Source organism: Siphateles boraxobius, unplaced genomic scaffold, assembly GCF_051911475.1.
Source record: "Siphateles boraxobius isolate OS27281-9 unplaced genomic scaffold, OSU_SipBor_1 13, whole genome shotgun sequence".
Taxonomy (NCBI): Eukaryota; Metazoa; Chordata; class Actinopteri; order Cypriniformes; family Leuciscidae; genus Siphateles; species Siphateles boraxobius.
The window spans coordinates 15,555,001-15,569,993 of record NW_027508733.1 but is presented as its reverse complement, the minus strand read 5'-3'; the positions used below and the strand labels follow the sequence as shown (position 1 = coordinate 15,569,993).

The 14,993-nt window shown below is 38.0% G+C and overlaps 2 protein-coding genes across 4 annotated transcripts in view; one reads left to right on the top strand and one right to left on the bottom strand.

Annotated features, from left to right (window-relative positions):
• The window catches only part of bcor (BCL6 corepressor), a 40,471-nt gene extending 33,966 nt beyond the window's left edge, over window positions 1-6,505 (bottom strand). For both annotated transcript variants that reach the window (XM_077226108.1, XM_077226109.1), the window contains exon 1: window positions 5,720-6,505. The gene's annotated coding sequence lies outside the window, so the exon portion shown is untranslated. The remainder of the gene's footprint in view (window positions 1-5,719) is intronic.
• A 4,883-nt stretch (window positions 6,506-11,388) lies between these two features.
• atp6ap2 (ATPase H+ transporting accessory protein 2) overlaps window positions 11,389-14,993 on the top strand; it is an 8,883-nt gene continuing 5,278 nt past the window's right edge. For both annotated transcript variants that reach the window (XM_077226089.1, XM_077226088.1), the window contains exons 1-4: window positions 11,389-11,536; window positions 12,218-12,348; window positions 12,432-12,560; window positions 14,735-14,830. In XM_077226089.1, the coding sequence (XP_077082204.1) occupies window positions 11,485-11,536; window positions 12,218-12,348; window positions 12,432-12,560; window positions 14,735-14,830 (408 nt within the window). In that variant the 5' untranslated portion in view covers window positions 11,389-11,484. The remainder of the gene's footprint in view (window positions 11,537-12,217; window positions 12,349-12,431; window positions 12,561-14,734; window positions 14,831-14,993) is intronic.

Genomic DNA, 14,993 nt, shown 5'->3' with positions numbered 1-14,993 from the left:
CAAGGGTAAGACAAAAGCTTTTCAAGACAAACGTAAAGTATAGGCCTGTACTAAAATGTAGCCTATCACATGCGTCCGTGACTTATGAAAAGTCAAGGTATTCAACATATGCGACTAAGATATTTTCATTAAAGCGTCACATTTCAAAAATAACTGCTCTGCGGTGGAAGAACTTATCTTTATTGCCTTCAGCCTATAAAGCGTCCAATGTCTAACTTAAAGTGAACGTGTCATAAGTTGCAGGTGAAATAGTCTGTTACAAACATTAATACAAAAATTAGGCTATCACATAAGCAAAAGGCCTTTTTATACTTTCATGGTGATTTGTGGGTATTTATGCGGTGATTGTATTATTTTCCTTTTTAAATACACTGTTGCTGTTGACTTTTCGCAGTTGATTGTTGAAAAAAGACTTTCAGAGAAAAAAATACTTTTATTAATATTTCCACCACAGCGTCATTACATTTTTTTAAACTGCATCTTGATACTTGATTAGCATATTAAGTAACTTAGTTCATTTAAGACTAGGCCTACATAGAATTGTCCCAAATACACACAACTGAATATTTTCACGCATCACATAGCCTAATGACTTCTAAAGGCTTCTTTAAAAAAACATTAAAAATAGTAGTCTAATATATACTTATACTACTAATATATATATATATATATATATATACTTATACTACTAATATATATATATATATATATATATATATATATATATATATATATATATATATATATATATATATATATATATATATATAGCATGCCCCTTTTTTACATTTGAGCCCCTGCCCCTGAGGAATGCACTTCCCTGGTAATGAGGGAAAGCTTAGGATGAGGCTAGCTTGACTAAAAATTTCTTCTTTTTTTTTTTTACACAATAAATTTCGACTTAATCTCTGATTGATAGGTCAGCCTCATTTGATTTCACTCATAGTTTTAGACTAAAAATCCAGGTCTGGGATAAAAACTTAAGGTCTATTTTAAAACAAATAAAAAGTAGGTAGGCTATAAAAATTATTAGAAAAAAAAACACTCAAGATAGAATTATCATGACCTTCATATCATATCTCGAAAAGAAAATATCAGGCCCTGAGACAGGCTAAATGCCCGCAAAAACACCAATTTAGTCCAGAAATTGTCCAAAAAACAAAGAAATCTATAGCGCACCTTTCAGTCTTCAGTTAAAAGATAACATGCACAAAAGTGTATTGGCCAGCAGACATTCAGCTGCGAGAAGTGATACGAATTGTTGCGAGCAACACGCGCTGACATCGCACACATTCCGTGTGCGGCCCCCGCAGCCATTCTCTCTCTATCTCTCTCACCTCTCAGTCTGCCTCTTGCGCTCCGCGCTGCTTTGAAACGGTGGCGTGCGTGCTCTCTAGGGACTATACAGCGCTTGTTCTCGCTAACCCTCTCTCTCTCTGTCTTTTCCTATCTTGCTTGCGCATACAAATCGATACGAGTTGGGTTTGAGACTTTAAGCAAAGGGGTTGCGGGAAGAATCGGTGCTTATTCGGAACCGGTTCCGTTGCTGACCGAACACGAGAATAAAATACTTTCACGTTGTTGTTGTTTTTTTGCACCAATATTAAGCTGTACAGAACCATCGCGAAAAATGTAGTGCACGTGTAGTAGCCTACGATTCACGATTGACTGACTCTTGAGTATTTCACCTGTGCTCCGATTTCCGCACGAATTACTATTGAGTCAGCTCTTTTTTGTGAATCAAAAACACTTAGGGTATTCAGTCGGATTGTGTGCTAAATTAATCGGAGTAAGTTTCGAACCAAGAACTGTTAGGTTTGACCATAAGGCTCGTTAGACTTAAATTAGTATAGGCCTAGTTATTTACTGGTTGTATGACATAGGCCTAAATAAGAACTGCAATTATTTTCACCCCAAATATTTTAAAAGTCCCAAAAGAAACGTCCGTGTAGAGTTAAAGGAGGCAGAACTGGTCAATTCCTTACGATTCCCGAGACACAACCAGGCTGTTTAGCTCCTGCACAAGATAACGAGCAAATTGAGTAGCCTACCTCATCCCAGTTTTACTCATTAATAAATAAAACCTAAAATGACAGTGGCATTTTCAAACCATATCTATAGTCTATTATCTCGAATACAGTAGCCTATTTAATCAAGAATTTCAGCTTTTAAGGTGTGAGAAATAAGGAACACAGTGCAAATAAAAATAAAAATGATGTATTCAAGGGTAGGCGTCGCTCCAGGAGCGGGGCTCCTGCAGCGGCACAAAAGCTACCGAAGCGAAGAGAAGCTCTCCTGTTTCAGCGCGGGCCGTCCCGCGGGACCGATCGGACCGAGAAGAAACTTCAATCAAACCGTGACGACTCCAGCGGGAGCCAAACTCTGAAATCCGATCCGAGTGCATCCCTCCACCCTCACACGAACTAAGTGCTGGGAATAAAACCCAAACTGGTTGCCAAGACAAAAGCAAACTTTGGCAATACGATTTAGTAAAGAAATCAACTCGAGGATGTCTTCTCACTGATACTCAACAGTTAAATAGCCAGTTTAAGATATAGCCCGATTGTTTTGCAAATTGTTTTCCATAACATGCAAGGAGGAATTGATTCGTTGTGACAGATGTGCAGAGAGGATCCATTGACGGCTCCAGGTTTGTTTCTGAAACACAAACTAAAATTCTAACTAGCAGAAGCTGAATGATAGGTTACATAAGTTGTTATAAAATTAGATATTATAAACCGCGGAAATAGATAAAAATGATTGTCCCTAGCCTATTTTAACATATCTGTTTATAGCCTATACATAGGCCAAAAAACTTTGAGGTCCAGGAACAAACCAAAGTTTGAAGCACACATTTAAACAGACTAAAATATTCCGTGTTAAACGAAATAACCAGCAAAAAAATAAAATAAATAGTAAAATCTTAACCGCTGGCCAACCTCTAATGCAGCCAAACTCTGTCATGTGGATCGTTTTGGTGGTCTGATTTCTGTCAGATTCATGGCCAACATTAATCACTTCAAACATTCCCTGAACTGTGGCACCGGTTTAACATGACTTGTCGGTCTGAATTCCACCCGCGGGTATGTATAGAGCATTACAATACGGGGCAGACATGTCACACTGTCTCTCTTGCAAATCTGACGCTGACATCGGAATATAGGCTGGTGTGTCTCCAGCAGACAGGCTCCGTGGGTGAGGACTGAGGAGAGCATGCAGGCGTGAGCTCACACCGAGCTGACAAACCCAGAAAACTGTGGGTCTCGGCCGGGGGAACACAACCCGTGCCAGGCCGTATACAAACACTGTACATTATTTAATTTAATTTAATTTAAAAAAACAAATAAATTGTGAATGCATGTTGTCTAAAAAAAAAAGTATGGGCCATTTGAGACAAAAAACAGAAGCGCTAGGCTACACACGTTTCGATTAGGTTGTATTGGACAGATTATGACTAATAACGAGCAGATTGTTGGGTTTTATATCACATTAAATGTCATCAGTTCCACTCTATAAAGTTTGCAATGTGTGCTTTGGGACAAAGTAAAAAAGTCTTATTCAATTGACCGTGTCAATACACGAATAAAGGTTTTAATTGGAAGCAAAAAGTAGCCTATATTATTACGATTCCATATGACGATTTAAAAGCAACAAACAACTTTTCACTGCCTTCTTCAGAAAAATATCTAGGAATGTAGGCCTATGCCTAAAGAACTCAAAAATGTACAGTCCACATTGATTTGAAGAACTTGACATCAAGCACTCTATTATTCTCCAAAGAAGCAATAGGACAACTCAAAAATATATAGGCTACAGCCAAGTGGTTATTATTAGGAATCCGTAACATGTTGAGGAACAACATTTTAAGAGTTCAGCAATATATGCCACGTTGAAATGCACTTTTATGATTGAGTCACGCAAAAAGGATGCCAAAAAAATCTGTAGCCGTTTAGGCAAGCCTATGAAAATATGGATGGATCCAGGGCTTTGGATTCATACGAATACGTTCTGACATGTTTGATTAATAGCGTCCACAGCGCTTTAATTATGCAGAATAGCACATCGCAACCATTTAGAAACGAGACTTCTGCGAAAAAAATTAACCCACGGGTTTGACCAAAGAAAAGAAAAAAGGCCAGGAAAGAGAGGCCTATGTTACAGTTTGCCTCAGCAAGAGTAACAACAATAGCCAGCAATGTAGCCTATAAAGTCTTCGCTTTAGCGAAACCATGTTTGTCTATTTTGTGTAAACTCCACACAAATAGTACTAATTAGTAATTTAATAGCTTTTAAACTGCACTCATTAAGTCAACCTGGAAATGGTATTAGGTGTCTTATTCATTGCACAGTAATAATGGTTCATTGATCAGCCCTTGTGGGATTTAAACCTATAACTTTCGGATACCATCACTCTTTAACAACTTGGATAGTCTACAGCGGGTTTTCCTACAAAGAAAGCCTCAGTGCACGACAATATAGCACTGTTGTTAGAGAATCACACGACAGCGTGACATATAGACAATGGATGAAATATTCCAAGTCGAGAAAAATATCCTGAATATATGGATCTTAAAACGGTCAAACGACCGCGCCTGTCGAGGACAAAGAGATTAATAAAAATCCAACCGTCTATTACTGATTATACACAGAACTGTCAATGTCTTCACTTAGTAGGAACTGGTCAAGTCATTTCCTCCCGCCCCGGACACAACCAGACAGCGAATAACTTTGAGCTTAAGAAGGTCGCGAAGTGTCTCATCAACATTCGTTTCTAACAAAAGACGGACTCAGTGTCTCCACAAAGCGCTTTTACTGAAAAACATTTCGCTTCAATGTCTGGAACAAAACTCCATAGAAAATCTTGAATTCATTTTATATAATTGCATAGGCTTCTTCTGTCCACATGTGTCATTTCGGTCCCCTTACAAAGCTCACTGGAAAAAAAGAAAGAAGTGGAGGTGACTTCGAAACGTAGCCTACTTGTTTGGAGGCCATCAACTTCTCGTTCTCAACAGAATTGCAAGGAACCCCAAGGAACAATTTCTTAAAACTTTCATACGGTTGGTAACCGACATATAAAAGGGCGAGGCTCGTGAAATCAATAGCGCTCGCGGCGTGTATCCCGATCGGAAAAGAAAGTCCACGCGCCATCGCGAGCGCGCACTAGCAAGATTTCTTGCGTCTCATTACTCAATACGAAAAAAATAGCACAAGTGAATTTCACAGAAACCAACAGTTCCACAAAATCTACGATTTGTTTTCGCTTTGAATAGATGCACAGTGGAAAAAAGGTCAGCTATAAAAAGGAAAGTCCCGTAACGTGGGAAATGGTGTGTTAGCTAGTGAGAGTCCTTGGACTAATAGAACATAACAGTATTTAGATTTAATTAAAATTAAGAGCAATTTTTTCACAAACATCAACAACCAACAAGAAATGTCAACATAGAGATGGCGACACCATGCAGTCAGCCCAGAGACAATGTTTTGAAAACTTGTCAACAAGCACAAGTTTCAAGCAGAAATATCAAATATGTCAAAACAGAAATTTATATGGGGATTCGTGGTTTAAAATAGTTCTAGTATCATGAACGAACCATCTTTAGCATTGCCAATGGTCCGCACGAAACGGATCGTACGCATTTGCCTACTGGACAATGTAACGGAACAAACATACGCAGATAAGGCATGGAAAACATAATAAAGCTTAAAATGTTCTTACCTGTATGAAGTGATGCCTGTTGTTCATTGAGTCAAACGGAACGTATGGGGTTTCCTCTTTAAATGCAAGTTTTCACGATTTTAGTTTTTTAAGATATACAAAGATTTCCATTAAAACAAAGAGATGTTCCTATTAAAAGCTGCATTACTCTGTAGCCCCTATAACTTAGCTCAATCTAGTAACCCTGGTTTTGTCTTTGTTTTCAAAGAAAGTCCTTCTGAAGTTCAAAGTATCTCCGGACTTGCCGAATGTGAATATCCACTCCTGGAAAAACTGTTAACACGTTTAGGGGATCCATATACATCCATGCAGGAGCAGTCGAACGTAATTCCTTGATTTAGAAGAGGATGATGGCTTCGACACGAACCGCGTGAACGCACAGGTGGCGAAAAAATCCCCGGGGCTCCGGCTGAACTGAACTCAGTCTGCTATATGACGCCTCGCAGCGCCATGTTGGGCTCGCGAGACAACGAGCGATCGAGAGCCACGCCGAGAGAACGGCAGAAATGTGTTTGCCCTTATGTGCACGGACCGGTCCTCACACGCACATTTTCTGAACACTGGCCAACATAACTGCCATACGAATTCCCCTCTCTCTTTAATTTAACGGACCGTTCGCGGAAAATGTCCCGTCTCTCTTTGTCCCGGTTCCGACACGCGATATCCCTGGCGCGCTGAACGCTCGCGCAACTGCTGCTTGTGTATGCGTGTCTCTCGGTAAGCGCGTGCAGCTGGGAATGAAAGCTGAGCGCAAGACGTCTCTCTCTCTCTCTCTCTCTCTCTCTCTCTCTCGCTCTCGCTCTCTTACCCAGAAGGCCAGTCGGGGGAACAACCGCAATTACCATAAACCCAGTAGGCTGCGCTCCCTCTGTACGACTCGATGCGCCTGTGTAGAATACAGCGAGAGGGGGTGTTTCGCACAGCGCACGGGCTCCGTAAACAAAATTAATCGGCAGTGCCGCTGAGAGGCTTTTGGAAAACCACAAAACGGTATTTTTGTCTTATATTATGTAGAGAGAAGGAGGTGGTAGGTTGATGTATGGGGTGTTTTAAATCGTATAGATAATGGCTATATATAGATGCATTTAACTTTTTTAAGCATAAAATGTGTTTTTTCATTGAAATTGATTGAACAAATCAATCATTAAAATCCCACGTTTTAAAAATTTGATGCCGTTAATCCCTAGCCCCATTTTCCCGCATAGGCTATATTATCTCAAAAATATATACTAAATTAAAATGGTTGCTGTTTTGTTCAACAAGAATATTTGTGGTTGACCTTTTGTTGTTCAAAAGTAAAAAATAAATAAATAAAATAAAATAAAGGTCACTGACCTTGTTGGGCCACAGAAATATAAAGCTAAAGCCAAACGTCAAGACAATGTCTTGGTTTAAATGTCCTTTAAAATTAGATTTTTAAGATGTCACAATCTGAAGATGTTTTAAGTGCTAATGATGTTTTTGTAAACCTGGGAAAAATAGGCCTAATTGCTCTGAAGGTTGAAATAATATGAACTATTTATCTTACAGCAGGCCTATATATTGAACAACACGACTTAGCCTATTGAAATAATTAGCAGTTTAATTGAAATAATTTAAATAAAACTTGAATGTTCGGTGATGTTTATTTTTTAGAACATTTAGAACATTTTAGAACACTAATTTTTTAGCTATTGTGACGTGTAGCCTATTTAATTTAAATAAGATTTAGTTCAAATAAAATATTGGTAAATATAATATGAGTGATGTGTTGTCTGTGCGCGAGAGGCCGAGAAGAGGAGCAGGATAATCGCGCGAGCTGCGTGTGTAACAGGATTGCTCGGGGCTTTGACGGAGGATGTATTGGCCACAGCCTGACGGGCAAACCCTTCCCCCCACACACAGGCATCATCCCCGGGGGAGGCGACCTGGAGGTCACAGCGCTGGGGAACGTGCTTAAAGAGCTCGGGAACGTGCTCAGAGTCCTACATTCACAGGCGAACGGTTCGCGAAGTTAGTATGTAAATCCAGTAGCCTAAGCGTCGCAAGTGTCCTAAAACGGTCTGAGATTTTTAATTTATTTTAGAGATCAAGAGAGATGATCCAAAAAACTACAATCTGATGGCACATAAAAACTAAAAATTATATAGCCTAATTCTAGCTGCTTTAGACTATCTTTGTCAAATAAACTGAATAAAAGTCTGATATATTGTGGTATGTTTTGGATATATTTTGAGTAGGCCTATACGTTAGAAAAACATATAAAATAAAATAAGTTTGCAATCTTATTGATTTGAAACTCTTGGGCATGTTGTCTGAGATATTGCATTGCGAAAAAAATCCAGCCTGATCTCATGAAAGTGCGTATAGCCTATAGCACGAATTATAGGCTATAGCAAAAATAGTTTATGATAGGCCTACGCACTTTATGGCGTGTAATACGCACGCACTCTACATCTTTAATCCTGAGGAGTTTACAGTGCGTATATCATATGCACGCAAAAAACTTTTTTCGGCATATAAATGGCATGGGAAATAAAATGCTTGCTATTGATACGCACTTTCATGAGATCGTGTTGAAAAATCTGTCGTGTTAACCAGTAGCAAATTAGGCCCAAATTCAATCAAAACAGACACTATCCGAAGATTATAAAATGTAGCTACAATTCTGAAGAGATTGTAAAAGAAAATGATAGCCTGCTGTTATCTACTGATAAGAAACATTGAGACATTGCAACTTTTAGATATATAGGCCTGCTGAAATATGCGAGGGTATTAATTTATAGCTATAGCCTATATGTGTTCATCCTGACATAGCCTACATATTTGAACAACGGCCATTATCACAACACTCCCGAATCTCCTCAAATAAATCCCGAAATAAACAAGCCATTAGCCCCGATTTAACACGGCGAAGGCCTTATAAGATATTAGAATTCTTCAGCTGACACAAACGCTCCCCATTCATTAGAATGTAAATAAATAAGCGTCGAGTGTGGTGGGCTTTTGTATTGTTGTTTAATCTGATCTCGTCAAGGCCGCCCCTACCTTCCCCCCAAACAGCCTTCATTTATACATGGGGTCTCTCTCCCCCTCCGTCCCACCCACTCCAGCTCTCCATCTCTCCATTGTGTTCACTGCCCGAGGCGCTGTGCTTCGCGTTTACTCGCAGAATAAAGAGACCGAGGAAGGGGAAGAGACGAGTGTGTGTGTGTGTGTGTGTGTGTGTGTGTGTGTGTGTGTGTGTGTGTGTGTGAGAGAGAGAGAGAGAGAGAGAGAGAGAGAGAGAGAGAGAGAGAGAGAGAGAGAGAGAGAGAGAGAGAGTGTGTGTGTGTGTATGAGAGTGAGTGTGAGTGAGTGAGTGGCCATCAGTGCCGGTGTTAATGTCCGCTCATCGAGACACTGTCACTTGCAGGCGTGATCTGTCATTCAAAGCCACGAGAGCAGCTGAGAACGAGCCGACGAGCCCTATCTATCTATCTATCTATCTATCTATCTATCTATCTATCTATCTATCTATCTATCTATCTATCTATCTGTAAAGATTACAATAGTAATGATAATAATAATAATAAAAACAATTCAATTGACTAGAAAAAACACTTTAAAAAGTTTTGCCATGCTTAGCTTGGTACAATGTTTTATTGTTAAATCAATAAATAAATGTCTGCTATAATAATAGTGTCAATAATAATAATAATATTTAAAAAAAATGATACAAATTAGTAGAAAAAAACGTTTTACACAAATTTGCGGCATACTGGTGTTTTATTATTATAGCCTATAATATATAAATAAATACATTTCTGCTTATTTAAAAAAAAAAATATATATTTTTTTGTTTGTTCTTTTTTGTATCACACGATTACGAAAATGCGCATTTTTGTTTAGGTCACAGCTGAGTAAACCTAAAACAAAACTTTAAATTGAAATATATTTATGACTTTTTTAAAAACATTAATTTATCTAATAACTTGCGTTTCTCTGTAACTATAGCCTAATTAATAATTTACAGGCTCAGATGGATGACACAGAACTCCAGACTTCTGCAACGTTGCCCTATCAGGGTCATTGTGTCGGCAGTGTCCCGTTGGGTGGGCCAGTGGCTGGGTCAGTCTAATTGTCTGCTATTGAATTACCTAATGGAATGTGAAAATCAGAGGAGGCGTGTCACGGGGTCGCGCTCAGCAGTCAGATCGGCGGCGCGCTCCAGTCCCGCGCTCAGGGCGAGAAAAGACCTCAAACAACACTGTATGCGGGACGGAATATACTAAAACACTCTTGCTTGTCTTCATAACTTGAGAGCCCTGGCTATGTGTTTTGAACATGTAATCGGTTAATTGACATGTCTTGGAGTGTAACATGTTAGCCTACTCCTTAAACTTTTTAAACAGCAGTTTGCTGGTTCTTTAAAATTTTAGCCTAGGCCTAAATGTTTAAATGCATAGCCTACAGCTTTTGATAAACTGAGATATGCATGGAAAATGTGTTTAAAGAAATTTTGTTTGTTGAAATGTTACAAAATTGTATCCAGTCACACGAACACAAAGTATACACTTTCTCAAAGTTCTTGATGTTAATTTAAAAAGTTAAAAACTCGCCATATTTTACTGGTTTGGGCTACATGGTTTTATAGGCCTACATGAGTCATCTCTCTTTTTCTTTTTTTACATTTAATTGCATAGCATACCAACATTAGCAACGTCTGATTCATTATTATTAGTAGAATCTGATTAGAATCGGAAGTTCACACATGCATATTTTTATTGTAATATTTAGATGCAGCTTTTTGTTTTTTACTTCACTTTCCACCCGGACTTTATTTTCAATTTAATATTAAATAATTATTTGTCACGTTTTCGAGATATAGCCTACGTTTATTTTGAAGTAGCCTATATCATGACTCATTTTAGGCTTCTCGGCCGAACATATGGTGATCATGAATGCACGTGTAAGTAATCTCACAGGCTCTGGCTGGTGAATGATCGCTGTTGCGCGGAGATCGACGCGGGCGGTGCGAGCGATGCGAGCGGTGAGTGACGGAGCAAGAGCTCCTCCAAGCGGAGGACGATGATATTACAAAACAAGCAGCAAGGTTGAAGAGGGGGCTTGGAAGATCGTTTTGTTTGCTTGTTTCATATAATAAAAGACAACAAAAAATATACATACATTTTATGCAAATTAAACATTTCAAAAGATTTTAAAACTGCAAGTTTAACGTCAGTATTGTTTTTAATCTGTGCAAACTTTTAGAAAGGCTTTGATTTAGATTCAAACAAATGTGTATCAATAATTGCTCTAATTCCTACAGAATTTCTAAACAATAGGCTATTATTTAAATAATCAGAAAAATACTGTAAATTATGTTTTAAGTAGCCTGTGTATGTATATATCTCATACCTATTGTAATAGGACGTAAAAGGTTATTACTATCGATTTCTATCTATTATTAGATAGATAGATAGATAGATAGATAGATAGATAGATAGATAGATAGATAGATAGATCTTATTTGTACAATACAAAATCATTAATAGGCCTACTTGTCTCTTGCTAAAAACAACATTTATGTTAATAATTTGACTTGATGCTATTTTAAAAATATATTTAGAAAATTTACATTAGTGAACAAATTAATTTAAGTTTTAAGAGTCACACATTGAGAGCTTAGGCGCTGAGGGGGACCCACTGTGACGTCATGACGCACGACGTCACGCGACACGGCTGGTCTGGGTCATGTGACCGGTGTTACGAGGAAGAGCAGTCCATCAGAAAATCCTCCCAAAATGAATCCAACAGTTATGAACACAGTATTTGCGCTTTTAGGACTTTTATCAGGTATATATGCGTTATACTTCTTCTTTGACGTGTACGTGGTTTTATTTTGACGGGTCAGTGTGTTTTTAGCGTTTGTTTAATGAAATAATGGCGGCTGCAGTGAGATGCCATAATCCGCAGTCATATCAATGGATCAAATATCTCTCGTTTATACAATTTAATTAATTTAATATAATTAATTTATGTGAATTTCGTACGATATTGTGATTATATTGCGTTAGTCTGTTAAATAAAAAGGCTTTCAGTGTTAAATGTTGATAGTGAATGAGGAAGCACTAGCAGGTCATGTGACAGTCATGGTTCACTGTACAAATCCTACTTATCGATCAATACTATGATTATGAGTATACTATGAGTATAAACTAATACTGATAATTGTGTTAGGACACGGGATTTCAGTCTTTTAAATGCCACGAAGACCCAAATGTGACTATTCTTGTGCATCCTAAAATTAAAATGTGTAAAATATTATTTGGGAAATATTTTAATATTTTGCTTCTATTCTATTTTGTACACTTACTGTAATACTGTATATTTTTATGTGTTCATTTTTATCAAGTTTCATTCATTTATTCAAATGGAATTTAAATTGATTAAATGTCGAAGCAAGTGTCATTTATTGCAAAGAAACATTGTGACTGAGAATACATCATTATTGTTTTCTGTGTTATTTTCCCTCAGGTGTTTTGGGTGACAGTTTGACCGTTCTGCGCAGCCCGCAGTACGTGACCTTCCGGGATGGACAGTGGCCCATATCAGGAGAAAAGATCCCTGATTTAGTGGCCCTAACCATGGGCTTCTCCGTTCGTGAGGTATCATGTCTGTTTAATTTTGTAATGGCACGTACAATGTCTTCATGTAAACACTGTGGTGAACTTGTGGTTTTTGTTTGCAGGATCTTGACTGGCCTGGTCTGGCGGCCGGCTCGCTGTTCCAACGTCCGCGTGCGAACGCTCTGATTGTCGTGCGCGGCATGGACAGCCTCGACTTTCCAAAAAATATTTCCTCTTACCCTCTCGAAAATGTGAGTGATTCATTCTCACAAGCTTGAGTTTTTTAATATCTGTGGTACGTGTTTTTCTCTCACTTCTCGCTTTTATGTAGGTTGTCAGTTCAACCTCAGTTAAATAAAATAACTCCCTTTAGACCCAGAAAACGGAAAAAAATGGTAAGATTCAGAAAATCAGGATGTTTCAGGATTAAGTAGTAGTGTAGTTTCCCCACAAGACTTCCCTTATTTTCTATCATGAGACTTATGCCACTTTATCTGTCTGTCTGTCTGTCTGTCTATCTATCTATTCAATTTCAATTAAATTCACATTTATTTGTATAGTAGCGCTTTTCACAATAAACATCATTTTAAAGCAGCTTTACAGAAAATGCATGAGTCCACATTACAATTTAGAGTGATCTGTAATCAGAGGTAACTGTTATGTATTTCAGAAATATACCTATAAAAATTCACAGTAAGCGAAAAAGGTATTAATTTAAACGATGTAATAATTTAATGCAGAAACAATGAGCTCGTTGAAGTAATGAATAGTTGTTTGTTAAGTAATGATTATTACATAAAAATGTAGCATTGGTGCATGTTGATTCAGAGTTTGCGTCATCTGAAGTCTTTGCGGGGTTTGGCGACGTCTCTTCACTGGTGTTGTGCATCTGAAGTCTTCATTTGATCATTTGATGTGCATTTGATCTGATGTAACTGTATAAGGTTATGAGATGCATTATATGAATGTTAGGCTAAAGAGATGCATCTTTAATAAACATAATCAGGAAGGCTATTCCAGAGTTTAGAAGCCAAATGTGAAAACGCTCTCCCTCCTTTAGTGGACTTAGATATTCTAGGTACTATCAAAAGCCCAGAGTTTTGTGACCTTAAAGAGCGTGATGGATTGTAAGGCGATAGAAGATTAGTTAAATACACAGGAGCTAAATCATTTAGAGCCTTATAGGTCAGTAGCAATACTTTGTAATATGCTTATTTCACGCAGCCCTTATTTTGAAATCGAAAGCGAGGCTCCGGTGGGAAAAAAACCGGAAGTGTCGCCTTTAATCACAGGAGATCGAGAATGCGATGGTGTATTGTTGTTTAATGTAGAAATGAGTCATTCTAAAACTGACTGTACATACATGTCTTTCATACTTTAGACTATATACAGTGAAATTAATTTATAAATAAAATATTTTTTATATACAATTCAGAAAGTAAAAAAAGAAGCAGGAACGAACTATATCCTATATCCTATATTGGATATTAACATCCAATAGTGTAAATCACTATTGAATGGCAGCAGCTTCAGGTTGGTAATCCAAGGCATGGTTGTTTATCTTTACTTCCGGGGTTCTTCCCACCGGAGCCTCACTTTCGATTTCAAAATGGCGGCTGCGTGAAATCAGCGTATTGACACGTACATTAATAGTAACTAGTGTAGAGGTAATAAAATTGGTGTTTATATGATCATATTTTCTTAACCTAGTAAGAACTCTAGCAACTGTATTTTGGACTAATTGTAGCTTGTTTATCGAGGATGAAGAACAACTAGCTAGTAATGCATTACAGTAACCTGTAATCTAACTAAATTTTCTGTATCAGAAAAGGATAGCACGTTCCGTAGCTTAGCAATGTTTCTGAGGCTGGTTGGCTGGAAGGCTGGTTTTGTAACATATGAAATATGATTTTCGAAAGACAAGTTGCTGTCTAATAACACCCAGGTCTTTAACTGTAGAGGATGAAGTTACAGTACATAATTGTACAGTACAATTTTTTGTAAGATTCAGAAAATCGGATGTTTCAGGATTAAGTAGCAGCGTAGTTTCCCCACAAGACTTCCCTTATTTTCTATCATGAGACTAATGCCATTCTATTCTAAGCTATCTATCTATCTGTCTATCTACTTGTCTGTCTATCTACCCATTTCTATCTGTCTGTCTGTCTCTATCGATCATCTGTCTGTCTGTCTCTATCGATCATCTGTCTTTCTTTCTCTTTGTCTGTCTATCTATTTCTTTCTGTCTGTCTGTCTTGTCTTTCTTTGTCTGTCTATCTATCTATATGTCTTTCTGTCTTGTGTCTGTCTGTCTGTCTATCGTCTATCCAACCTATCTATCTGTCTGTTTCTCTCTGTCTATTTATCTGTCCGTCCATCCATCCATCCATTCTAAATATCCATCTATCTGTCTATCTCGTTCCAGCCGGTTCCATTCACTCTGGACAGTGTGGCAAACACTGTGCACACTTTGTTTGCCGACAGCACCCCTGTGGTCCTGCAGCTCGCCCCCAGTGAAGAGGTATGACCACGCTGAATCTCTGCTTCATTACGACTCAAACACTAATCACACACACTCTTGATGCATTCGAGAAATGCTTTACCCATCTGATGTAATGAAATGAGACCTACTATAAATAACATTTTGCAGCGTTTATTTATTTATTGAAAGTATTAACAGATTA